The 25,153-nt window shown below is 44.5% G+C and overlaps 1 protein-coding gene across 8 annotated transcripts; it reads left to right on the top strand.

Moving 5' to 3' along the window:
• Window positions 1-361: 361 nt before the first annotated feature.
• Window positions 362-24,762, top strand: LOC148821046 (transcription elongation regulator 1-like). Of its 8 annotated transcripts, none has more exons than XM_088932075.1 (21): window positions 362-452; window positions 3,111-3,342; window positions 4,051-4,203; window positions 4,691-4,949; window positions 5,727-5,969; window positions 8,439-8,501; window positions 10,494-10,694; window positions 11,229-11,356; window positions 12,471-12,559; window positions 13,108-13,268; window positions 13,597-13,672; window positions 14,727-14,862; window positions 16,278-16,367; window positions 17,489-17,607; window positions 17,895-18,045; window positions 20,950-21,114; window positions 21,487-21,669; window positions 22,728-22,907; window positions 23,229-23,312; window positions 23,482-23,582; window positions 24,024-24,762. In XM_088932075.1, the coding sequence occupies exons 1-21, from the start codon at window positions 403-405 to the stop codon at window positions 24,223-24,225; spliced, it is 3,066 nt and encodes a 1,021-aa protein (XP_088788201.1). In that variant the 5' UTR covers window positions 362-402; the 3' UTR covers window positions 24,226-24,762. The 8 variants fall into 8 exon arrangements, with proteins under 8 accessions (XP_088788201.1, XP_088788202.1, XP_088788205.1 ...); XM_088932076.1 differs by having other exon boundaries at window positions 366-452; window positions 3,114-3,342; XM_088932073.1 differs by having other exon boundaries at window positions 385-452; window positions 11,208-11,356.
• Window positions 24,763-25,153: the final 391 nt, after the last annotated feature.

Genomic DNA, 25,153 nt, shown 5'->3' with positions numbered 1-25,153 from the left:
GGATTACTTTAAAACCTTATTAGTGCGTGTAATAAAAACCACATAAAATCTGTTATTAGGTCTTGTTTTACGCCACCCCTTAATAAAGATTTCCTTGAAAAGTGTAAGCTGCCTTTGAACCCGACAGTTTTTAAATTAAGATGGGGTAAGGGGCACGTGATCGGTGAGTTCGCTTTATTTCCTGTTCTCAGACAAAAACGGCTCCTCGAGGCGGATGCTGGAATATAATCGACGGGCGAGCTGTCCAATCAGACCGCTCGTACGTTTCGCTGGTACCCAATCGAGAATCAGGATGAAGCTATAATTTTGATCGACACCACAATCAGCCAATAGGCAGCGTTATAGGGAGGCGGAAAGGCCTTGCAGGAAGGTCAGGCCGGGAGTAGAGCTTGTTTTCCTGTAATGGCGGATCGCGGAGAGGCGGACGGCATAGCAAGATTTAACGACAACAGGTGAGGGAATGGCGAATGAACAAATTGGCGTCAAAGGGGTAGATTTTTTTCTGAGGGCGACAAAGTTGGGGGATTGTTTGGCTATGAAACAGCATCCATATTTCTCTCTCGAGATGCGTTTCTTTCCCACATATGTTGTCTTGGAAGCGGCGATGAGCTTGTTGGCTACACACGTCTCGTCTGCATGACTGAAGAGTACTTTTTTTTTGTCTCTTCGAGCAGTTCGGCTAGTTTTTTTGTAATCTGTTCGGAGCGAATGCTACTTCTTTGTTGCAGCCGTGTGTCGTGTTTGAAGTCTGCATTTTGTAAAACTCGACGTTTGAGTCCCCAAAGCGAGAAAATACGAATGAATGAATTGGTGGATTTCGCGGAAGGCGAGTGTCTGTTTGTATGTATACACAACTATTAAACATTGGGGGGGGGGGGCACGCAGCATGATGGGCAGCCGAGGTTGATTAGCCCGCAGTTAATGTATCAGTCGTAAAATCCTGTAAGTTTATTTAGGCAACTCCGTGGAAAAAACGAGTGGTCGTACTGTTTGCGTATTGTGTAATAAATGCTAGCCAGTTAACTACACGTGAAGAGCGCAAATGCATCTTTTCCGCTCGTTAATTCAATCGTTACAGTTGAGGGAAAGCAAGTCTCGCCACCACAATTCAAATATTTAAAAAAGTGGTTGTTTTCCAAATGTAAAATAATTGGTTTAACTTTCAAGCACGTTGTTATTTTTTTTTTGCTCCGCAGCAGCGGAAGGCATGATTGCGCTTTCCGAGTTCGGTTCGCTGACCACGTCTACTAGCCAATCGCACAAGGTCGTGACAAACACGGTTTCTAGAAATAAATGAAATTCTAACCTCATGGGGTTAATCGGGAATCTAAGCCTACACGGTTACAAACAGTCGACAAAACCGACCGTGAGCTACAAAACCGGGCCTTTATCCAGCCTCTATCTTGTAAACTGGGTATCCTATAAACAAGAGGTTGAAAAGAAACCCGAAAGGATAGGCGTTCCTGTACACTGGAGAGGGGAATGGTGGCTGGTATTTCTCCTTTCTTTTTCCTCTGTTGGGGAAAAATACCTCCATCATGGTCTTGCAGTAGCTACATCTGGTTTAAAGTACACCGAAGCTCTTTTAAAACCAAGAGCAGAAGGCATTTCTTTACGCAAAGAGTTATAGGAGTGTGGAACAAGCTCCCCTGCCGTGTTGTTGGTCCATACCCTGGATTATTTAAGAAATGACCGGATGAGATCCTCCAGTCGGGACATGAGGTACTTGATACAGAAGAGGAGTTTATTTGCCGTATGTACACATACATTGCAGTTCTTCACTGTGCTGATCTCGTGGGACATACACAGTACAACAGACAACACCACCCAATGTAGACAACAGGAACGTCTCCCACAAGGTTGTGGGAGTCTGGAACAAGCTGCTCGGCCATGTTGTTGAAGACGATGCCACACCGTTTTTAAAAAAAGTTGAGGCGAGATCTTCCTGTTAGTACAAGTACCCTCTGCTTCAGGGTTCACAGTTGTCACGCAGTCTGATTTCAGAGCTCATTTTAAGGACTTTCATCACCTTCAGTGTCCCACTCTGTCGTCAGTTGTTTGTCGACTTAGCCCCTATGGTTATTAAAAATGCCTGTGAAGTCACTGTTAACTTGGAATTATCTTCCCATGTGAGTGTTAGATGGGTTACTGAAGTAATATCTTTTTAATTGTTTCAATTATGTTGGGGTTTAAAAAAGCAACCTTTTCCTGTAAATTTAGGCTCAACATTTCTTTTTATATACTCCCAAAGTCTTGGCACAGAGCCCCGTATCCACATTGTTAATGATCATCTTATGGGATGAGCTCTGACCTGACCTACAGGAGACCCTCTCCTCTGACACCACTGCATGCCATGAGGGCTCTTGTTTCATTGGCTAATACCAAACCCTGTATACCTCCAGTCATATCCAGCCCAATGCCAGTTCTGCACTGTGACCAGCGACGGGTCAAACATGGGTTCGAACTCGAGATGTGTCTCTTGTGGAACTGATCCTGCGCTCGAAGTGACCTGCGGTACCGTTTGACTCTCAGTTGAACCTCAGTGAAAACTCCTGCCCCAGCAAGCCCAAAACACTTTTTGTTTTTAGACATTTTGATGCAATAATCTTGCTCTTTTCTTTCCTGAAGTACATCTGAACTCTTGCCATATGTGAAAGGAACAGTTGGTCTGCAGCAGTTATTGTGAAAACACTTGGAATATGTAGGGGTGACAATGGTAAAATATGGTAGAGAGAAGTAGCTTCTAGTAGTAGTGTGTACTTAAACATTTCAGACTGCAGGTGCGGTTTTGGAAACCCAGCCTGGTCCAGCTCAGCACAAAGCAGAACAGGACTGGGGCACCCTGGTTCTTAAGGGCTGGGTTCCCACTGGATTAACAGCTGTTTTGATGAAGTTGCTTGAGACCAAAGAAGGCAGATGATCTGATGTCTTACTTAATGAATTGTCGAGTAATTCAGATCAGGGGTGGGTTAATGTTCCTCGGGTGATCTAAATGAACATTTTAACAAGTTGTTAATTGAAGCATGATAATGGCTCCTGTGGTGGGATGTGTGTGAGCTTTGATGGCCTTTTCCTCAGTGTAGTAACTCTGGACCGTCTCTCTCCTCCAGCAGGATGGCGCAGCAGCAGACCTTGCGGTTCCGTGGCCCCGCCCCTCCCCCCAACCCCGTGATGCGCGGGCCCCCTCCCCTGATGAGACCCCCGCCTCCGCCCTTCGGCATGATGAGGGGGCCCCCGCCCCCGCCGCGGCCACCTTTTGGGCGCCCGCCCTTCGACCCCAGCATGCCCCCCATACCTCCGCCGGGAGGGATGCCGCCACCCATCGGCCCCCCGCACCTGCAGGTAGGGGACAGCAGCGGCGGGAGGTTCTGAGCTCCTCTCTCCCCCCGTGTGGAGACGTGAGGCGTTGTGAGCTGGGAGCCACTTGTGGAAGCCCCTCTGTAGTACAGGATCAGGCAGGGGGATTTTGTTTTTCACTGGTGGAAGAAAATGCATCTTTAAAATGAACTTGTTTATTAGTTTCGGGACACATGATTGTAGCCTCAGCAAAAGCAGCCCTATGGTACATAAGATTAAAGATTAAAGAGTCAGCATGCTGTCACTGAGGTAGACTTGAGTAATATGTTTGCCAGTCATTGTAGTGGTTTTTTAGTTGTAGTGTTGTTACCTTCCTTTGAGGTTTATAACAGCTAGTGGAAACGTGATCATTATTTTGATTGTGGCAGCTGTGGCTTTGGAGTGTGAAGGAATATTTCTGACTAGGATTGTCTCTGGGAACTGGCTTTGAGACTTGCATCAAAGCAGATGGTCATTTAGTTTAAAACTGCTGCTACCTAGTCAGAGGCTGAGTAATTAGAAACTGGTGTCACTTTGCTTTATTGCAGGGTCTAATTCAGTTATGTGGGCACTCAGTGCTTCAGTACATCCAGATAAACGCAAAAGCTCTTAGATTTAAAGCTGTCGTCTATTTGAACTTCTCTGTAGTTTCTTTGAAATCTGCTTTGAATTGTGCAATTTTTCGGCGACTGATTACTGATTTTGTTTTTCCAGAGACCGCCTTTTATGCCTCCACCCATTGGCAACATGCCCCCCCCTCCGGGAATGATATTTCCCCCTGGAATGCCCCCTGTGCCCACACCTGGCACCCCTACACTGCCCCCAACTGAGGAGATCTGGGTGGAAAACAAAACCTCTGAGGGAAAGGTAATATGCCTACATATGCAGCAGAACGAACAGGAAAATTGTGCATTGAACTGTAGTGTTAATGTGCTAAACCCATAATTCATCATCTTATGACACTGTATTTGAAAAAGAAGCAGTGAGCTGTGGCTCTTGTGATCTCCTCATCTATAGGGTTTTATTCGGAAAATTAGTTTTATTTTGAGACATTTGTTTTGAAGAATATGAATTTGGTTTGGCCGGTTCCCCCAATTAGAAAGCAAGATTAAGTGATATGGGGTAAACAAAACGTGCGCCAGAGAAAATGGATGCATCCAAAGTTTTAGAAGGTGCAGGATGAAATTTGATGAAGGAAATGAAAAATCGTGCGAGTGTGCACAGCATACATGCCGAGAGACTTGTTGAACACCGGGGCGTACGTGATAAGTATCAAGTTCTTTTGCGCACGCAGATGTCACTGCTGACATCACTACCATCCCTCTCCTCCTCCTCCTCCTCCTCCTCCTCCCAGGTGTATTACTACAACGCGCGGACGCGGGAGTCTTCCTGGACGAAGCCGGAGGGGGTGAAGGTCATCCAGCAGTCCGAGCTCAACCCCCTGATGGTGACGCAGGCGGCGGCGGCGGCCGCGGCGGCCGTGTCCTCGGCCAGCCTGCCCCCCGCCAGCACCGCGGCCGCCCCCGTGTCCACGCAGCCCGCCTCCACCGCGCTGGCCACCAGCACCGCCTGCAGCACCACCTCCTCCCCCGCCGTCTCGCAGCCCGTGGCCGGTGAGGCTCCGCCTCTCTGTGGCTCCAGTGTACCCCGGCTTGGCACGCCGCTTTTCAGCAGCTTTCCTCAAATCCAGTGTGAAGGAATATTAGAAAGTAAAAGCAGTATGCATGGCGTGTTGATTTAGGCCTGAATCCTAAATTATTAAACATTAAACAGCTGTGTTGCCTGATTTGATGCAGAGTAGAGGGTAATATACTGTGGTTTTGACGGGCAAAGTGGCAACGCCTCCAGTGTAATTAAGAGCGAGAGAGTAGGTAGCCGCATCAGCATGTGGAGGGTGCAGAGGAACAGGTAAAAGGTTTGTTCCATACTGAAAGGAAATCAAAAGAGACATGATGATGAAGTCTCCACAGCCAAAACACTGGGTCTCTTTTCTTTTCCCTTCACCACAGAATAAACGTTTACCTGTAGGCTTTGAGATAGAGGGGTTCGCTTGCACTGTTATTGGCACCTTTGCCCAGTCTTAATTCTTTTCTTGTGTGCAAGAGTATTAGAGTGTTGTTTATCTTGCCCTGCATTAGAGTTTATCCAGTTATCTGTACCTTATTGATTCCGGGACCTCGGCAGTTGTTGGAAAGGTTCCAGTGAATCCCTCGTTCACTTTCCAGTTTGTGTGAAGAAGCAGGTTTAGTCTTCAATCCTGAATGTACCTCGCTTTCAGGATCTTGGCCCTCTGTGTTGAGCCTGACTCAGAGGTCGGGTTCCGTTCTGGTGGATCCGTTCAGGGTTTTCTTGTGCCCATGGTTGGAATGCTGGTCTCTCTGTGTCCCCAGCTTCTGCTGCCCCGGAGATGAGCCCCGCGGTGACGGCCCCCAGCAGCGCAGCGGCGGCGGCTGTCAGCGTTTCCACGGCTACAGTGACGCCGGTGCAGGCCGTGCCGCAGGCCCTGCCCCAGAGCCTCCCGACGGCGCTGCCCCACACCGTGCCGCAGCCCACCGCTGCCATCCCCGCCTTCCCGCCCGTCATGGTGCCTCCGTTCCGAGTGCCCCTGCCTGGCATGCCCATCCCTCTGCCTGGTAGGTCCGTCTGTAGCTCTGCGCTGTCCCCAGTCTCGTGTTCCCCGTCGTTCCTGCATCCTGTACCTCTCCCACGCTTAGACCCCACTGTCCTCTTTATGCATTCTGTCCGTCGTTTCATACGATCAGTTTGTCGGCAAACCAGTGTTTTTCTCGCATTATTGATACTGCTCACAGTCCTGAACTACTTAAAGGCACTCTCCTGGGTGTACTCAGACTGCCAGTCAGTCAGAAAAGGGCTGTATTCTAAGAGATACTTCACATTTCTTGTGTTGATTGATAGTTTAGCATCTGGAGTTTAATGGTGTTCCAAAGCTGCAGGAATGTTTCAGGAGCTGTCTTCATTGTGAAGTGAAGGTATTCTTTTTTTGCCTCATTCCTCTGACTTCCTTAACTCTTATAGTACCAACATTGTGAGCACCATGATAAATGTGAAAGGGTAAGCAGGGGACTTGGCTTAGCGTTGTCTCCTCCCTTTAAGAGAGAGCTAGCACTCAGAGTTAGCATCCTCACTGATCTCTGGCTTAATAGCTTTTTGGACAGTGAGGAATTGGCCTCATGTGATGTCCTGTCTGCTTTGGATTCCCTCTGACGCAGAGAGAAACTCTTTTAAGATTTAGGATCACTTTATTAGCCATATACACATTCTTGTATTGGGAATTTCTTTTCACATACCCCAACTTGCTCTCCATGAGACACACAGACCCACAGACAGGGAGCGAAGCTTGAGGTCAGAGCGCAGGGTCAGCCAGTTATATGGTGCTTATGGAGCAGTTGGGGTTAAGTGCCTTGCTCAGATGCCCAACGGAGTAGGATTTCTCTGCCGGCCGCGGGATACGAACCGGCAAACCTTTTAGCCACAAGCGCAGATCCTTAGCCACAGGGCCACCGCACAGCCCATATTTAACACGTGGACAGCTGCAGCTCATAATATGCACAGAAGAGGAAGGATATTGTGCCTTCCTGAAAATCGGAACATATGAAGCATCAGAACATTAGCCGGTTGCTTTTTTTTATGGAATTTTCACATCCTTACTACATTCAAGACAAGTTTTAGATGCATGCATATGGAAGCTTGTATCCTTCCATTTGTAATGTCTTTTGTGAGAGGCACCATACGAAAAGTTCCTGCGTGCACAAGCTGAAGAGCATCCTGAAGATAGGAAATAACTGTATGCCCAGGAAAGTGCTCTGGAGTCATTTCAGAACTCCCACCCTGCCTCCATTACAGCCCTTCCTAGGTTTTGGAGCCCTCAGGCCCACACCTTGCTTTCATCCTGCATTTAGCTTCCGCAGCCAAACGACTCCCATACTTTGCATCTTTGTGAACGTACTGGAGCTTAGCTGATGACAGTGTGCGCTTCTGGGCAAGAGAGGTGGGTTCTGCTGTGAGGCCGGTGTGTTGAAGGTCCTTGTGTTTGACACAAGGAGAGCGCGTCATACGTGTTAGAGAATTGTTACCTTGTACACAATGGCCCAGGGAGAGGTGTGTGCTGCCGTAACAATTCTTTAATCGGTGCTTTGTGTTACAGTTACATCTCCTCCACTTTACATCCACACGGTGTCCCTTTTTTTCTTTAAATCGCTATGCTATAAAGTATCACTTTACCATTTTCAACCTGTCAGTGATTACACATCACACTGGACGGAAGAGAAACTCTAGGTAATTATTTTCAATTTTTATCCCCCCCCACCCCCCATTGTGAATTTTATAACACAACCTAGCCAAGTTTGAATTGAGCTTGACCCTCTTTATCATAAGAGAAAGGTTATGCTTCTTATGTTCTGTGCAAATTGATCTCTAGGGTATGATCCTGCAGATTTCGTCATTCTGATGTTCTAGTTGCCCATGTTCCATGTGGGCTGTAAGAGTTTTACTGAACTACCTTAGGTCTTCAAGTAGTACAGGAAGGGAAGGTTTGTATAAGATACCACTAGGAGGCAGGCTGTGACAGTTTCTGAGGGTTGAAGGTGTTCATTTCAGTGAACCAAACTGAATGAATTTATGCCCTACATTCAGATCGTATTGAGGGTTTGAAGAAATCGTGATTTTGCGAATCATGTATGTCTTTTTCTGCAAAGGCTTAGACTGTGCAAGAGGCCAAATTTGTCGTCTTCCCTCTCTGTAATCCAAAGACCTGGGAACTTCAGTGCCATCAAGAATTTGTCAGCAGAACTGTCTTAATGCTAGACCACAGAGATTTCTATCTGTAAAAGAGTTCATGCTGTTAATTTTATTTTAAAATAAGAAACAAGGACTTTTTATTCTTGCGAATGTAAAGGCCTTCTGGTTAGAGGACTGTAAAATTTTACTAGAGATGTTCATGAACTCTGTGTGTGTATAGCAAAGCCACAGTTTGCATGTCTAACCTGTTAGCAAGGTGACGAGATACCCATGTAGGTGTTTTAACCTGTCTTGGCAGCTGACGTATTTCTGTATCCAATATGCTTGCTTGTCCGTTCTTGCAGGTGTAGCAATGATGCAGATAGTCAGCTGCCCCTATATAAAGACAATCGCTCCCAACAAAAACGGTAATTCTTTAAAACATCTCCAGTCAGTATTCTTTGTTAGTTGGCATGTTAGTGAATGTTGTGAACTATGCTTTTTATATTTACATACATAATCACTCACACAACACCCACAGAAGCAGTAGTATTGTCAGAGCATTTTTTTTTTTAGCGTTAAGACCCCACATTTAAAATTAAGTCACTAACAGTTTGTGTTTTGCCCATCATCAGGTCATCAGGTTGCCCCATTATCAATTTAAATATTTTCTATGCATTTTTTGTTTCAAATACAAGTACTTTAGCAATATTACACAGGTCTTTCCATTTGAATTTGAAAATGGGTGGTTTAGAGGTCAGAATACAGTTTCTTTGTCAGTGGGATGCAGATCAGAAGTTGATTTTTAAACCCAGCAAGCCTGCCAGGACTTGACGGTTGGACTGCCTTTGCTCAGCAGTTTCTTCCGTTTTGGGTTTGACAAGTTGCAGGCCTCATCACAGATGTGCATTTTAATACTTCCAAGACGTGGCCCTTGGTCAGTGGACAGACTCATCAGCCTCATCTTGTCGGTCCGTCCTGACTTATATCAGAAGCTATGCTAAATGTACAGCTTCTGGTGTTAACTCTTAAACTTCTAAAGTTTCTAAAACCTGGAATGGCTCAGATGGGAGTCCTATTGCCGTTTCCGCGCTAGGTGCCCTTCTTCGTGAGTTTCCCTTCTCTCTCGTTCAGTGTCGGGGATAGGCAGCACTGTGCTGCGATTGGGAGAGAGATATTCAAACGAGTAGAGAGAAACTGATGGAAACAGGGCTTAGTTCTCATTTCAAAGCTTTGAGGAAGTAAATGTTAGGTTTATATCATATTTACAGTTTAGATGCCCCTTTCTTGAAGAGTTCAATTATTTATTTGACAGTTCCATGAATGAATTGCCCACTTTAGGCTTCGGGTGTCTTAACCCATCCTTTTTGATACTTTGATACCTGGTTTTCTGATCCAGATGGGTAGATGGATCTCCTCTGTTATAGCTAGCCAGTTTGATACTGTTTTGTTATTGTCACATTTGATCAGCTAGCCTACTAGATTTTCTGTATATATGCATCACTCTTATTGTTGCTGTTGTGGTAACTTATGATCCTGATGTCATGTAGGTATTAGCCTTTGTTTTGCTTTGAGATTGTGTTTTCTTTAGATGTAGCTTTAATCATGTGTTGAGTAACATCTTGTTGTGGCATGCTTTAGTGTGGTTTCTGTTACTGACATCCTGAAGTTTCTAGCTATTTCTTTGTTACCTGTCCTTCTGAAATGTGAAGAAAAATTAAGCTTAGTTATCAACAGAAGAGCATGCATGTTCACTAGAGCACTTTTCATTTAGAGGGAATTTGACAGTTTAATGCCTAAGTTTGAAATGTATAGCTCTAAACAGTCTGGCTCCTTATTCGGGGGGAAAAAATAAATAGCAATATAACAGTGCTTTCGGTATAGTCTTACACAGAAGCAAGAGATTTCGCTAGTGATTTTTAATATTCAAAACATTTAGCACAAGTTAGCTGGGGTATTATTTTATAAACTTATTTTCGTCAGAAAGGCCTAGCTTGTAACACTTTATGTATCCCAATATTGATGCACAGCAGTTGTCCCAAATCTGGGTCTCAACCAGTTCACTCTCCTTATGTATTTGGCTGTCCTATTGAAACAGCCAGCTAACCTGTACAAAAGCATGTGCAAACTACTGTTAGAGTAGAAAAAATCTAATACAACATGCACGGCTAGAAATAAAAACATATAGGACAACATATAACCGTCAGATTGGGCCTTTTACTTTAGTACATGAATACATCACAGCAACAGTGTGTGGCACAGTGATTGAATTTTCTTTTTTGTAAATGTAAACCTTGGTCCTGTAGAAGCTGTACTTTCCTGTGTGTTGTTTTGGAGGTGGGGGGGGGATGGGGCTCTGTGAAATGGTTTCAGACTGAGCAATTGTAATGGGAGCCCTTGTGATATTTGACCTCTCCCAGGTGTCCTACCAGGCATGGCTCCTCCCATAGTGCCAATGATGCACCCCCAGGTGGCAATCGCAGCGGCCCCTGCTGCCCTCGCGGGGGCGCTGCCCCTTTCGGAGTGGTCAGAGTACAAGACTGCGGACGGCAAGACCTACTACTACAACAACAGGACCCTGGAGTCGACCTGGGATAAGCCCGAGGAGCTGAAAGAGAAAGGTATGGCCCGGCAGCTGGTGTCAGGCGTCCTACACGCACAGCCTCTAGAGCCGTTTTCCTCACTCCAGAGGCCCTGGCTGTCTGAGCTCTTAATGATGTATTTGAATCCATTTTTGACTTGATGGAGCTACGTCATCATGGTCTCCAGATCTTCAGTTCTGAATGATATTCAGTTATATACAGAACCTTAAGAATTGAAGCTCTCCAGAACTTACTTGGACTGCTAGTTCTTTTTTTATTTGGTCTAGTCTCCTGTAAATATTTAAGGATTTCTGCTACACTAGTCTGATGTGCACCATGATGTATCAACTAGTCCTTCAGAGGGGCTTCTAATGATCTATTGAACAGCCATAAAAACATTTGTCATCTAATGTCACTTAGTGTTCATGCGAATATGATCTGTTGCTGAGGCTCTGTTAAATGGATTTCTTAGCGCTCATAGTCCTGTACCCATATTGTGTGAATCATCATGTTTCATCAGTGCGTAATACATAGTGGTTTTCTTTCTTCAAGAAAACCTGTTTTTTTTTCCAGTGTTTCCGATGGTAGAAAAAGAAGCAGAGAAGCCCAAAGAGCCCGGCAAACAGGCGCAGGAGGAGATTGAGCCAATGGACATGGAGGAGGAGGAGCCTAAAGTTGAGCCCCCAAAAGAGATCAAAGAGGTAAGAGCCAATCCCCACTCAGAAATGTCTTTGCACGCTGGTCCTACTCCTGTCCAAGCAGCCATCGTAGGTCATAGTCCTAGCCAGTCCCTCAGTAAGCTGACTGACTTGGTTATGGAGTCCCCTGGGAAGAACTCTGCGTTCAGCTTCCGCAGCAGGACTTTGTAATTACTACAGCAGAAAATCTCTATTAATGTATATTTACTATTTAATAGGCTGATATGCAAAATTAATCTAGGAAGCCCCAGCGGGTTAAAAGCGGGTTGTTTTTTCACAGCGCAAAAGTATTTCCCATAGAAGTGGCAGATAGAATTCTGAGTTCCCAAAGCTTGTTTAACCCATAATGCATCGGAAATATTTTATATAATAAAAACATTAGATGATATTTCATTTTTATATTGTTGATGGTGCAGGTGTAGATTTTTTGATGATTTTGAAGGAAAAACTGCCTTCTAACAGACAAGCTGGCTGGAGCAAATGGCTTCCTTTTGTTTGTAGCTTTCCATATTCCTCAACTGAGGGTACTTTTCCTATTGTTTGAAATAAAATGCAGCTTTTTATAGGAAGTGTAGTGTCCTAGACTCATGTCACTGCATGTTTGCAGGGGGCACTCAGAAACAGACATTTGTCACCACCAATCCCACCAGCATGTGAAATTAGCAGACAAATGGGTTTGCTTTGACATTTCTAATGGCTGCCCTGCTACTGTACAGTTCTACATTTAATATTATTATATCCATAGCTTTATATTGTTTTAGTTTATTTTTTTACTGTTATTATGGAGAGTGACGTCCGTAATTCCTGTACAATGCACAGAAGTGCTGGAGATGACTAGAAATAGTAGAACTGACTAAGTTAATCTGAAGTAAACTTAAAATGATAGTTTTTTTTATCCCTTGTCACCTATGTTTCAGTTGGTCTAATGTTTGTAAATTGTTAGGGATTCTGATTTGTTTCAAGCTGAGGGACTTTACTGAGTACATCTAGAAGACATGGCGCTTCTCACAAAGTTGGGAATTGGGGCATGTGGTGAACAGGGCATGTTTCGAGTCCACCATGCCAGCAAGGGCATGTGGGGCTGCCCTCCTAACCTTTGTGACACTGTGTCCTTCAGGAGCCGAAGGAGGAGGAGATGACGGAGGAGGAGAGAGCAGCTCAGAAAGCGAAGCCTGTGGCCACGTCCCCCATCCCAGGAACACCCTGGTAGGCCTTTCTGAGGACGACTCATCCTGTCTGGGCATGCACGCCCTCTAGCCCTAGTCAGACACCTCTTTCAGGAGGGCTAGGGCTTGGCCTTTGTTCATCTTCCTTTACATGCTCTTTTTTTAGAGGTGATTTAAAGTTTTAACCCAACCTTGAAAGCCTGGCTTGATTTAGTCCAAAATGACCATAACTTAGTATGTGTTTTTAGAAATACCATTAATTTTGATTTGCAACCATTGAAATTCTCATATCAATTACTAACTGACTAATAGACTAGTGTGTGTGGCTGCTGTATAATCTTCAATAGATGGGGAAAATAGAAGGTATGTGAACTATAGTATCTTTAGGTCTGAGTTTTCAGTAATCCAGCATCTGAACATGCCAGTAAAACAATAAATGAAGCCAGTGATTCAGTACGTAACAAGTCTTGTGTTTCTTAGGCTTCCGTTTCATACTTCTATCTTACATTGTAGGCTGTTCCTTTTGTTTCCATGTGCTCACTGAGAAATGCCTTTGAAATTTCCAACTCCTGCTTTGTGTGCCTGCAGGTGTGTGGTGTGGACTGGGGATGACAGGGTATTCTTTTACAACCCCACCACTCGCCTTTCCATGTGGGACCGGCCCGAGGAGCTGGTGGGCCGAGCCGATGTTGACAAGATCATCCAGGAGCCGCCGCACAAGAAGGGCCTGGATGAGAGCCGGAAAATGGGTGAGATTGTCATATACGCAAAGGGTTTAGCAACCCATGAGCTGCTCTGATGCGTCAGGTTTGTCAGTGCTACACTGCAGCTTTAGGGGAATGAACTGGGAAAAACTGATGAAATCCTTTATGATGCCATTTTGTGTTATGTTGATTTTTTTTTTGTACAGCATGCTGGTTTGATGACTTAATTGCTCATGAAAATGCTTTTATTTTTTTACGTTTGTGTTCCTAGTCAAGTTGTTCCTCTGACATGACTGCCTTGTCATCCCAGGTCCTTCAGTGCCGCCTGTTGTCTGTGAATAAAGCTAAAGTTGACTTGTTAAATTCACTGCAGGGCTTAGTAAGGAGGAGCTGGAATCTGCAGCAGAGGAAGCGATGGATGATGAACCTGTAAAGGCAAAGAAGAGGAAGTAAGTATACCAGGAAGTGGGAGAGTTATATTTCCTAAATGAATTAATCTAGTGTCTTCACCCAAGACACATCTTTGTGTGGAACCTACCAAGCACAAAGTTCAAGACCTGCCTTAGTTCTTGGGGTTTTTTACCCTAAAACTTTGATTTTGTTAAGGTGCATGTCAAAATGTTCTTGTTGCATGAATCGTAAAGTGAGTAACATGAAATATTTGGCGGCTCTGCACCTCAAAGAAACAACCATTTAAGAATTCATTGTTCTAAGATGAAGATGTGTTCCTGGTAGTTGAGTGTTTTAGCGGGCTGACAGGTTGAAAAGATGGAGCTGAACAGGAAGCGTACCTTCTGCAAAACAAGATCTGATTGATCGACTGGTCTGTGCCTATTTTGATCACTTTGGTGTCAAGCGAGTTCAGATTGATGGTCTTTGACATCCCACTCAAGGGGACCATGTGTTCTTTAAGTCCCTAATGTTTAGGTCTCCCAAGCTGTTACAGTTTCCAGTGCCTTTTGAGCCTACAAGCCAGCACATTTTTCTCCCCCCAAACAGTGTTCTTGCTGCACGGGTGATATTTTACAGGTAACGCCTATAGATCTGATCTGACCAGCCTGGGCCTCTAAGGTAATGCCTGCTCTTGTGTGAAGAAATTCTTTGCTTGATTTGGGTGCCAGAGGAGTAATATTACTGAGGCTTGTTCTTGGACATAAGTGACGAGTTAGCATGGCCGTTCAAGGGGAACAGTTTTACTCAACACACTGGTGTTGTGTGTGTTTACAGTTTCCGATGCCAGTTTGTTTCACCCAAAACCTGATTACTGACTTGTCGAAAACCAGATATTGCTTTTGGATTAAATTCCTGGCCTCTGGTAATTTTTCAAAATTGAGTGTCATTTCTACAGTACTCCACGTCCTGTGAAAACGTCAGTTTGGTTTCAACTCTCGCAAGTGTCCCACATTTGCAAGGACGGTAGCCATACGGCCCCCTCACTCCAGACCCAGACCCACCCCAGCTGCCCCGCACCCCCCCGGCTGACGGGTGTACCTGTCGTTGCAGGAAGGATGAAGTGAAAGAGGCGGACACAGAGAAAGAGGCAGCTATGGAGGCAGAGATCAAAGCCGCCCGAGAGCGGGCCATTGTGCCCCTGGAAGCCCGCATGAAACAATTCAAGGACATGCTGCTGGAGAGAGGGGTAAAATACTTCAATCCAACCGCAATTGTGTAACCAGCTCTGTAATGTTAGAAAAACATAAATCTAAATGGAAGCCAATGAAGGTACAATCTTCAGTTAATATTCATAACCTTTTTTGGTATTGATTTTATTTTACCTTGTTTTTTTTTTCCTTCCCCACTTTATCTGGGTTTCTTTCATTCTGTTTCTTTTATAAGTGAAAAGAGAATTTAGTTTTTTTGGAGTTTGGAAAGTAGATTTGTGACATTCTGTTACCACCCGATGCCTGTGTCTTTTCTCGAGAGTATTGATTTACTGGTAGTTCTACCGTTGGATGATTTTGATCCTTTTTTAGCAGGGTTTTGGCGAGCCTTTCCCACTTTATTATGTCAAGGCTCAGCATTGGGCCTGACTATCATTGCTCAGCTAGTAGTGGCTGTGCTTGAATTCAGAATCAATGTTGGGCAAGGGTATCTATTAAACTTATTTTTTTTCACAGCCTCCATGGTTTCTTAAGTATTATGTAATGGGATTTTCTTCTGCTCCATGGTGTTTACAAAATTCTAGTCACTTTTGGCTTATCACAACAATAACATGTCAGTTTCTCTTTGTGGTTTGCTCATTCTTTATTTTCAGTGTTTTGTTTCTCTTATTTACGTTATAATATCTTCTGTCATGGCATCTCATTGCAAAGCAGGTCACATCAATAGGCTTTTTGAGGCCTTAACCCAAAAATCAAAGTTGATAGTGTTTTTTCCAGCCCCTTTTCATTACCCTTTTTGTACCCAGTTTGCATATTTAATAAGGCCAGATGGGGAGTTCTCAAAAGATCCTCAAAGAAAAGGTGCAAACGGATTGTTAGATGTTTCTTGTGTATTGTAACAATGAAGAACAGGGCCAGCACTTGTTTCGGCTTTGTTTTTCCTCAATTGGATGTGATGTATTGTAGCAGTTGTGCTGATGTGACATTTGATTTCAGGTTGTTTAATACCCAGTTAAAAAAACAGTCAGGCTGAAAGGTTGCTACTTTTCTTTTCCCCTAAAAGAAGAGATAAAAAGACATTTTTAGATATCAAAAGACCAAACATCAAGGCCTGGCCTCTGGCTGACTGTATTTTTTTTAACGTTATTTTTTTTTAAATGGCACACTGCAGTAGGTATTTTAATGAGTAATTGGAGAGAAAGCCTTTGGCTTAATTACATAGCGCCAGTCTGCGCCAATTAGTGTGATAAAGCTCAACCACACTCCCCACTGCTAGTCATTTATTAGAGATGATAACTTCAGTGATGAAACGCACATGCCCGCCTTCTTCTCTTAGGGCTCCGCAGGCTGCAAGTACAAGTAGGTTACCTGCTGCAAAGAGTGGTTGTTATAATTACCTAATTAATCTTTGTTTTATAGACCTATTTTTCTGTTGTCCCCCCACTTGCTTCAGGTTTCAGCCTTCTCAACATGGGAAAAGGAGCTTCATAAGATTGTGTTTGATCCCCGATATCTACTACTCAATCCTAAGGAAAGGAAGCAGGTAAAAGAAGCCGACCAAGATTTGTCTTCTTGCAAACATTTCACTTTCCGTGTACAGCAGGGCTCACATGAAAACTCCCAAGTCTTTAGATTACCAGTGCCCTGTATTGTTTTTACAAATGGCGTCCCTTTTAAACTTATATTTTGGCAGATTGTTTCCCAGATAAAAACCCGAAATGCACCGAATTTGTTAATTGCAAAATGAGGCAAGATATTTTCGACTTAAATCTCGCCTCCTGTTTTGATTCAGCAGTCCCTAAAGAATACTTTACGGGTGACGCGATGCTGAATACTGATCCCAGAGCATGTTTCAGTCCTGCAGTTTACCAGCCGATTTGTCTGTTTAGTTGCATGTTATTTTAGCCAGTTGTTGAACAAAACCTCCCAACCGGAATTCTTTTCGACAAGTTCGCAATTTCCATATTCGGTATTGAAATATTTTAACAAATGCTTAATGGTGGGGGAAAACATTCTGCATCCAGAATGTATGAGAACATTTTGCTAAAATGTATTCTAGTTCCAGGTTATTGGGATCTAGTGAAGGGGCAGTGAATGCTGATTGCCTTTAAAAGGGAGGTATGTTTTTCTTAAACGCCAAAAACTACCTATGATGTGCCACCTAATACAGCATCAAGGCATTTAGCGTAATAAGGTATCATTCACAGAGTAAGAGTAAAGCTTGGCTGTACTGAAGCCAGAGTGTCACCAAATGTCCTGTTTTGTCCAACCCTTGAATTTTTTTTGGTGGAGTTCGTCTTGTAATTTCATTGCATATTTTGGAGCTGAGGCCGCAGTGCACTAGGTTGCTATACTTGCCAAAAAAAAAAAAAGGAAAAGCAAAGGGGTGATGATAAAGTGACTTATGGAAGCACTCATCTCTGCTAGCTGGAGTTGTGGGTGTCTGGAGCACACTCCCCAGCCACGCTGTTAGAGTGGATTACTTTGGATCCGTCGGGAGACGGCCTGGGGAGATCCTTGGATCGTTAAGATGCCAGCATGAGCAAGGTGGGCCAAATGGCCTCCATTCATTTGTGACCTCTGCTATCTTCTAATGCCGACGAGATTAAATCCGGACCCCTTGACGGAATCGGCTGCCCTCTTGTGGGTCTTCCTCCCTTGCAGGTTTTCGACCAGTATGTGAAGACCAGGGCGGAGGAGGAGAGGAAGGAGAAGAAGAATAAAATCATGCAGGCCAAGGAGGAGTTCAGACGGATGATGGAGGAAGCCAAACTGAACCCCCGGTGAGCAGAGCTAGGGGTGTGCAGGATTTTCCGAGGGCTGCATTAAATAAGAGCAGGCATTGGAAAGCCTTGTACAAGGCAGATGTGGCCCATTATCAGAGACTTGAGGGAGAGGTTTAGGAATTGATGCAGATCCCAGTGTTATTAGGAGTTATTTTAATTGAGGAAGTTGGCAGCATTTGAAGCTAAGACATTTTGCGGTGTGTCAAAAACATTACAAACTATATTCACTGTTAAGATGGAACCTAGTAGTAGCTTTTATAATGAGCATCCTCCTAACCCCATAGGACGACCTTCAGTGAGTTTGCGACGAAGCATGCAAAGGAGTCGCGGTTCAAAGCCATCGAGAAGATGAAGGACCGTGAGGCCATATTCATAGAGTTCATGACCGCTCTCAGAAAGAAGGAGAAGGAGGACTCCAAAACGCGGGGAGAGAAGGTAAGGCCAGAGATCGCTCGGTTGTGCCCATGGGTTAATGAGCGAGAACAGCGGACTCGGAGAAGGTGCCGTACAGCATAGGACTGCTAGATGTGTCACCCTGACATGGAGCCCGAGTGCTGTTTCTCCACACAGGAGCACCCTATTTGGATCGGATTTTAATCAGTTGGATTGAGAATTGTCAAATAGAAAACAGTACAAATAAAGGAACACTACATTTAGGTAAAGGAGTACAGATAGAGTGGTAGCTTCATTAGTGGAGTACCACAAGGGTCTGTACCAAGACCAGTTCTCTTCCTAATTTATATGAATGATCTCGATTCTGATACAGCTAATATGCTGCTCCAATTGGCAGATTAGAAATTTGGCAAATGTTAATAAATGCAGCAAATGTAAGAATACTGAGCTGAAATTCAAGACTACACCAATACCTGGCCAATGGCATTTACTGTAGACAAGTGCAGGGTTTTGTATACTGTAAGAACAAAAGGGAGAACCTGAGATAAGGTTACTTATGAAAGAATTTGGGTGTTGAACACATTTATTTACATCTAGATGAAGTGGGGAAAAGCTATAAAAGGGCAAACAAATTTAGGATATATAGTTAAAATCATTTATTTTTTAACAAAGATGCTACATTTTTATAAGGCACTAGTAAGGCCTCATTTAGAATGTAATGTATGTATGCTAACCGTATTATAGAGAATTCATCCGATTTATTTTGAATCAGTCTAGTGAAGAGTAACCAGATACGTTTAGGAGTTTAAGGTAATGTCCTACAGTGACAGCCTGCAGGATAGGGGAACAGGTACAAGTATTAAAAATCCTTAAGGGTATTGGGCGTCGACCCAGAAGACTTCTTCACAATGTACGGTGAAACATTAAGCAGACGTCACAGGTGGCAACTGTAGAAGTGCATTTAAAACTGAGAACAGGAGGCGCGTTTTTCCTAAAGGATTGTGGGAATGTGGAATAACCTATCTGGCCCTGTGGTTGAAACCAGTCATCTGGGTTTTTCCAATAAAGGACTGGATGAGCTCGTCAGATCAATTAACTACTGACTCTCATACGAGTCTGATGGGCTGAATAGCCTCCTCTCGTTTGTAATTGTTCTCATAAATATTTTCCTTGGCAGTGGAAGGCAGCCAGTCTGCTTCACTGCGAAGAGATGGGTCTAGCTCACGTACCTGTCTGACTCCTATTGCGTAGAAGGGCCCAGATAGAAAGAATCCCATTCTTTGGCTGATGGGTGTTATTAAGTAAGGGGTGATTTTTCTAAGGAGTGACTGGATTCGTTCAGCTGAAATGTGCAAGGCAGTAATAATTCCACTGCTGGTACTATACCTTGGTGTCCTTGGTAGTATATCTTGGTGTGCTTGTTTCTCCAGATCGTTTGGTTCTCTTCTGAGAAAAAAAAATTTCCTCTTGATGCCTGTTCAACGTATCTGTAGCAATTAGTACTTGAAATGTATTGGATGCATTTATATTTGTTGTTGTATGTAAGTACCACGCAGAGTACTATGTGTATATATTGCACAGTTTGACTTTTTTTCTCTTGCATTTAATCACTTTTATGCTTTTTAAGGTCAGAAGATCTTAAAAGACTCTCAAGTTGCAATACTGATATTTTGAAACTAATTTGTGATCACCTTCCATTTAAAAAAATAACCGTTCCTACGCATCTCTATGCCTCACTCTGCAAATGAGCTTTTATCTAGGTTTAAAGCCTTGCACTTAAGCAGGCATATTAATCGTGAGGGTAAACAGTTCAGATGTAAAAAAAAGACTGCCTCTCAGAATGAAAGGTCACATGTTAAAGATTAATGAGTCTGAAATGTCGCCTGAAGAGGAATGGCAAGGGTGACCTGGCAGGGGGGAGCAGGTGGGGGGGCAGAGTGGGGAGGCTGGGGGTCAGCGGAGGAGTTCATTACCAGACACATAGTTGTTCAGCCTGGATCCCAGCCCTGCACACCACAGACATGCTGCGGTCTGCGTTCCAACAAGTCTCGCAGCCACAATTAACCACCCTCTCCCGTTCCTACACTGAAATTGGTGATGTATAAATACACTGAAGGGGCCATACACAGCTCTGGACACGCTTAACCAGTCTCCAGCGTTTCCGCCTCTGGTTTATTCCTGAGGATTTGTACCTTGTCTTCCGATTTCTCTGGCACGATTAAAACAAATCAGTCCTGTTATGCTAACTTAATTCATTTTATGATAACATCGCAAATGTTATAGATGCATTAAGTTTTTCCAAGGTATACAGCCCTCTCAGTTCTCAAGTGCCTGTTTTTCCTCTTAATAAAACCCTGCTGTGTGACCCGTGGGTGCTGAGTTTAGGTTCCAGTTAAAGGTGAGATGTTGGAGACTCCTGCATGGCTCGACCAGTAAAGGTGCTCGTTGAGAGCTGTAGCGTGATCTTGCCGGTTCGAACCTAGGTCACATTGCTGGCCAGCCGCGACTAGGCTTTCCCCAGACAACGAAACAACTGGCAGAGCTCCACCAGGGTGGAGTGTGCGTTGTTCAGGGCAGGCAAGCTCTTACGACTTGCCAGGAAACTTGCAAGCCTGTATTGATGTTTCAAGACGCGCCGCTCCTTGAATTGGAGATAGCACTCTGGTGCGGCAGTGTGGAGCTTGCATTGCTCCAAAGGACTGGTTCTTGCAGATGTGCTTGTCTGTAGGTCTAATTTTGACCTGTGCAGTGCAGGAGCTGTAGCTTGAGATTTTACAACTGAGAGTTCCAAACTGGTTGGTTGTTAAGTCAGATATTCTTTTACTATGCTTATCTATATGCACCCTTTAAGACACAAGTACATCTGTTCAGATGTTTTCATGGAGAAGCTTATTTTCCTCCTTCTCATTGCCTGTGTGCCATCCTCTATTGTCTCCATGCATAAAGGTGAAGCATGATTTCTACGAGCTGCTGTCAGACCACCACATTGATGGTCAGCTGCGCTGGAGCAAAGTGAAAGACAAACTGGAGAGCGATCATCGTTACAAGGCAGTGGAGAGCTCGGCTATGAGGGAAGAGTTATTCAAGCAGTACGTGGAGAAACAGGCTAAGGTTGGCATTTCTCATTTTAATATGCTTTTCATCTTGAAATTGACTGTCTCCCCCTTCACTTGGCTGTGACATTGTTCAAATTTTGAAACATCATCCAGACATAGCACTGAAGATGCTACTTTAAAGAGCATCTTTGTGCTGTTACATTTGTCATCTTCCATATGACAGAAGCATTATTATAGATGTAATTTTGCTGTTAGTGTGTGATCACCTCTTTACAGTGGCTGGAGAGGTGGAATGGGGTGTGAGCTCATCTCGTCTGGTCTATACTTACTGCTCGTGGGTACTGTGAGCTTGTGGAGGTCGGGAGGAGGTGGGTAATATTTTTCCACATGGTTCACTAAGGTGGCTTTTTTTTGTCTTGCGGCTCAGAATTTCGACTCGGACAAAGAGAAGGAGCTGGAACGGCAGGCTCGGATCGAGGCTAGCCTGCGGGAGAGGGAGAGGGAAGTGCAGAAAGCGCGCTCCGAGCAGACCAAGGAGATTGACCGGGAGAGAGAGCAGCACAAGAGAGAGGAGGCCATCCAGCACTTCAAGGCTCTGTTGTCCGATATGGTGAGGACTGCTTTACCTGGGTTCAGCTCAAGAATCGGCCATTATTAAAGCTTACCATAGTAAGTCTTCATGGTAATTTTATACCTTCACCAGTTACAGGCATCCACTTCTCTTTGAGAAAAGAAGTTTATTCCGACTTCCCTTTTGTTTGTTTTTTTGTACTCCTCAGAATGTGATATTTGGATCATGTTTCACCACCATAATGAACAATCCCCTGACACTAGCAAACATTCTTGTTAACTTTCCTGGATTTTACCTGCACACCTTTTTGGATATATGCAAGCATTTACTTTATTTCCCCATGTTGTCTTGATAAGGACTAAAATCATCTACATAAACATCCAAATCGCTCTCACAGATACTTTCCAGCAGCACAGAATCACCCGTGCTAAATGTATTATATATACGGTGCATATTGCCGTGTCTTACGTGGGTGACTTCTGACAATGCCAAATTTAATTTACTTTTTCTCTAATTCTTTTGCTCCCAGGGTAGAATATAATCATTATCAGCTCTTGCACACCACACCTCTTTGTTGGAGAGGTCACAGATCATTACGGCACAGTGATGGATGTTCCAAACTGTGGCTCATTATAATTGAATCGTTATCCTTTCAATCGAGAACCAGTGACTTCAGTCGGGGCTTCCCAGTTTTTTTATTGCTGTAGAATTGAGTATCAAACTGCCACGTTTTCCCCCCTATTTATTTATAACTCCTCACTGACATTCAGATTCCTCTGATTTGCAGAAGCTTTGAAATATTTGCATCATTATCTGACGGCAGGGGCGAAGGAGACTGGCCATTAGCAGCCCTCTAGCTGGGCTGTTGCTGCTGGTTCTAGCCCTCTAGGAGGGTTGGCCTAGAGGGAAATCTGAATTCCCCCTTCCCCCCCAGCCCCCGACACTCAGAGTTGTAGTTTCCTATGGTCCGAAAGAATATTTTAAAGTTAAGAGGACAGGATCTCGTCTGTCTCATCCACGCAGTTTCTGTTCTGGGAGAGAAATCCGCCCGGAGTGCGTGTGCCTGGGCTTTGATGGAGCATGTTATCCTCTTGCAGGTGCGCTCCTCAGACGTTTCTTGGTCGGACACCCGGCGGACGCTACGAAAGGACCATCGCTGGGAGTCGGCATCCCTGCTGGAGCGGGACGAGAAGGAGAAGCTCTTCAACGAGCACATCGAGTCGCTCACCAAGAAGAAGAAGGAGCACTTCAGGCAGCTGCTGGACGAAACCACGTCGGTAAGGCAGAGCGCAAGGCTTCACGCTAGTCTGGAGTCGCAGACTAGTCCCGGCACTGTCCTTCATTCTTTTCCAAAAATTACATTTTTCATTTATAATGGGTCATGAAGGAAGCAGAGCACGTAGAATTGACAAGAAACCAGACTCGTGTTTGATTAAGAATTTTAAGGCTAATTTATGCTCACATCGCGCATAATGTCCACGTGAGTTGGGGTCAGTGAGGTTAGAATGTGGCAGGAAAGGGCCAAGCACATCATGATTTACTTAAGTTTTTGTTGCTTCCAAAAATTTGAGACGTATCCTCTTTTTTTCTCTCCTCAGATAACGCTAACAACAACGTGGAAAGAAGTGAAAAAGATTATTAAGGAAGACCCTCGCTGTATCAAGTTTTCAAGTAGCGACCGGGTAAGGCCAACGAGAGCCCTGCCACTAGCCCCTGGCTTTATCTGTGATGTGGGCATGGGTTCTCATATTGCTTGCAATACTCTGCGTCCCAGCTAGTCGCACGTTTTCCCTTGTAACGCGTCATTGTGTCGAAACAAACCCTAATGTGCTGAATTCTTTCATATTTCAGAAAAAACAGAGGGAGTTTGAAGACTACATCAAAGACAAATACATCACAGCCAAAGCAGACTTCAGAACGCTTCTGAAAGAAACAAAGTTCATCACATACAGGTGAGCAACGTTTCTGGTTTGCAGAGCAAAGTGTGTTGTAGTCCAGCCAAGCTTAACCATTTGGGCATATAGTTCTTGATCAGGGGTGGGAGTGCAAAGATCCTAACACCTGCAGTACATCTCCGTTTCCTCACGTGGGAATGTTAACTAAGATAATGTGAATCCTCTTAAAACTTTGGCTTCTGCTTTTACTGCAAAAAAATGTCTCGTTCTGATCTCGCTGCTGTAGCGTCTGAAGTCTTGCTAATGGGGCCCCTCGTTTTAATCTCGGACGGAGCAGCACTTACACTTATGTTTCCTGCTGACTGCTGCCAAGTGTGTTTCACTTCAACAGCTTATCGCACTCTGTGAAAGTGTCGGTCTAAGTTGAAAGGGTTTTTTTTGTTTGTGTTTGTCGTCTCTCGTCTCGTTGTCCACCCCAACGTGCCGGAAAACGCCCAGATCCCGGAAATTGATACAGGAGTCAGACCAGCACCTGAAAGACGTTGAAAAGATCCTGCAGAACGATAAGCGGTACCTGGTGCTGGACTGCGTGCCCGAGGAGCGCCGCAAGCTCATCATGGCGTACATCGAGGACCTGGACCGCCGGGGGCCCCCCCCTCCCCCCACGGCGTCCGAGCCCACGCGCCGCTCCACCAAGTAACGGTGCGCGCCCGTCCGGCCGGCCGGCCCCTGCCGCCCTCCACCTCGGCGCGCTATGCATGAGCCATCCAGCAGACGTGTAAACGCACAGTATTAACTGTATGTTGTGTCACACCATGGAATATCCCCGTATTTATAGAAACCAAATGTGATCATTGTCAATACGGTAGCGCTCGGGAACGCAAGCTGTTTCGGATTAATTATTCCAGGTAACGATGAAAACCAGGTTATTTCAGAAGGGATTGCCCACAAGCAAATATATATAGAAGTGAATATATATTGCTGTTACAACATCTGTGGTTCTGCAACCTGTAAAAAGAATTTGATAATGGGTATGTATATATCTATATATATATTCAGTCGTTCATGTGACAGATGGCTGTGCAGGTGGCGGCCTTTTGAAAGAGTCGTCATTGTACCAATACAGTTTGAATGTTTAAATGTTTCTACGGTCATAATGTTTAATTTGGACTTGTTGCTATGTTTCTGTACAAGTTTACTGGAATAAAGGCAACCTCCCACTTTGTTTTTTTTATAACCAGGCTCCCGCTGCTTTTGTTTTGCTTGTGTTTTTCTGAATGGGATGTAGCGCAGCTGCAGAGAACACCACTGACGGTCCTAGATGCACCCTCTCTTGCGCTCTTGTGAAGCAGGGGAAGACTGTTTGGATGCATGGTAGTGAAGCGGTTTCAGGCCATTCGTGCTTTCTAAAAGCTCCCAGGGCACTGGCATCAGGAACATGGGTCCAGATACTTAGAATCCCCTGTAGCTCCTTGCTGCCAGACCTGGTGTTCTTGTAGTTATTTGTGTATTGACATGACTGCAGCATTATTGGCATATAGGAACACACGTGGAGGAAGGTGAGTAATAAAGCATTGGTGTTAGTTTTGCGTGCATGTTTGCATGCATTTGCTGTGTATAACGTGCAT

The sequence above is a fragment of the Atractosteus spatula genome, chromosome 14 (genome assembly GCF_055471065.1).
Source record: "Atractosteus spatula isolate fAtrSpa1 chromosome 14, fAtrSpa1.hap1, whole genome shotgun sequence".
Taxonomy (NCBI): domain Eukaryota; kingdom Metazoa; phylum Chordata; class Actinopteri; order Semionotiformes; family Lepisosteidae; genus Atractosteus; species Atractosteus spatula.
This window is presented reverse-complemented; position numbering and strand designations above follow the sequence as displayed.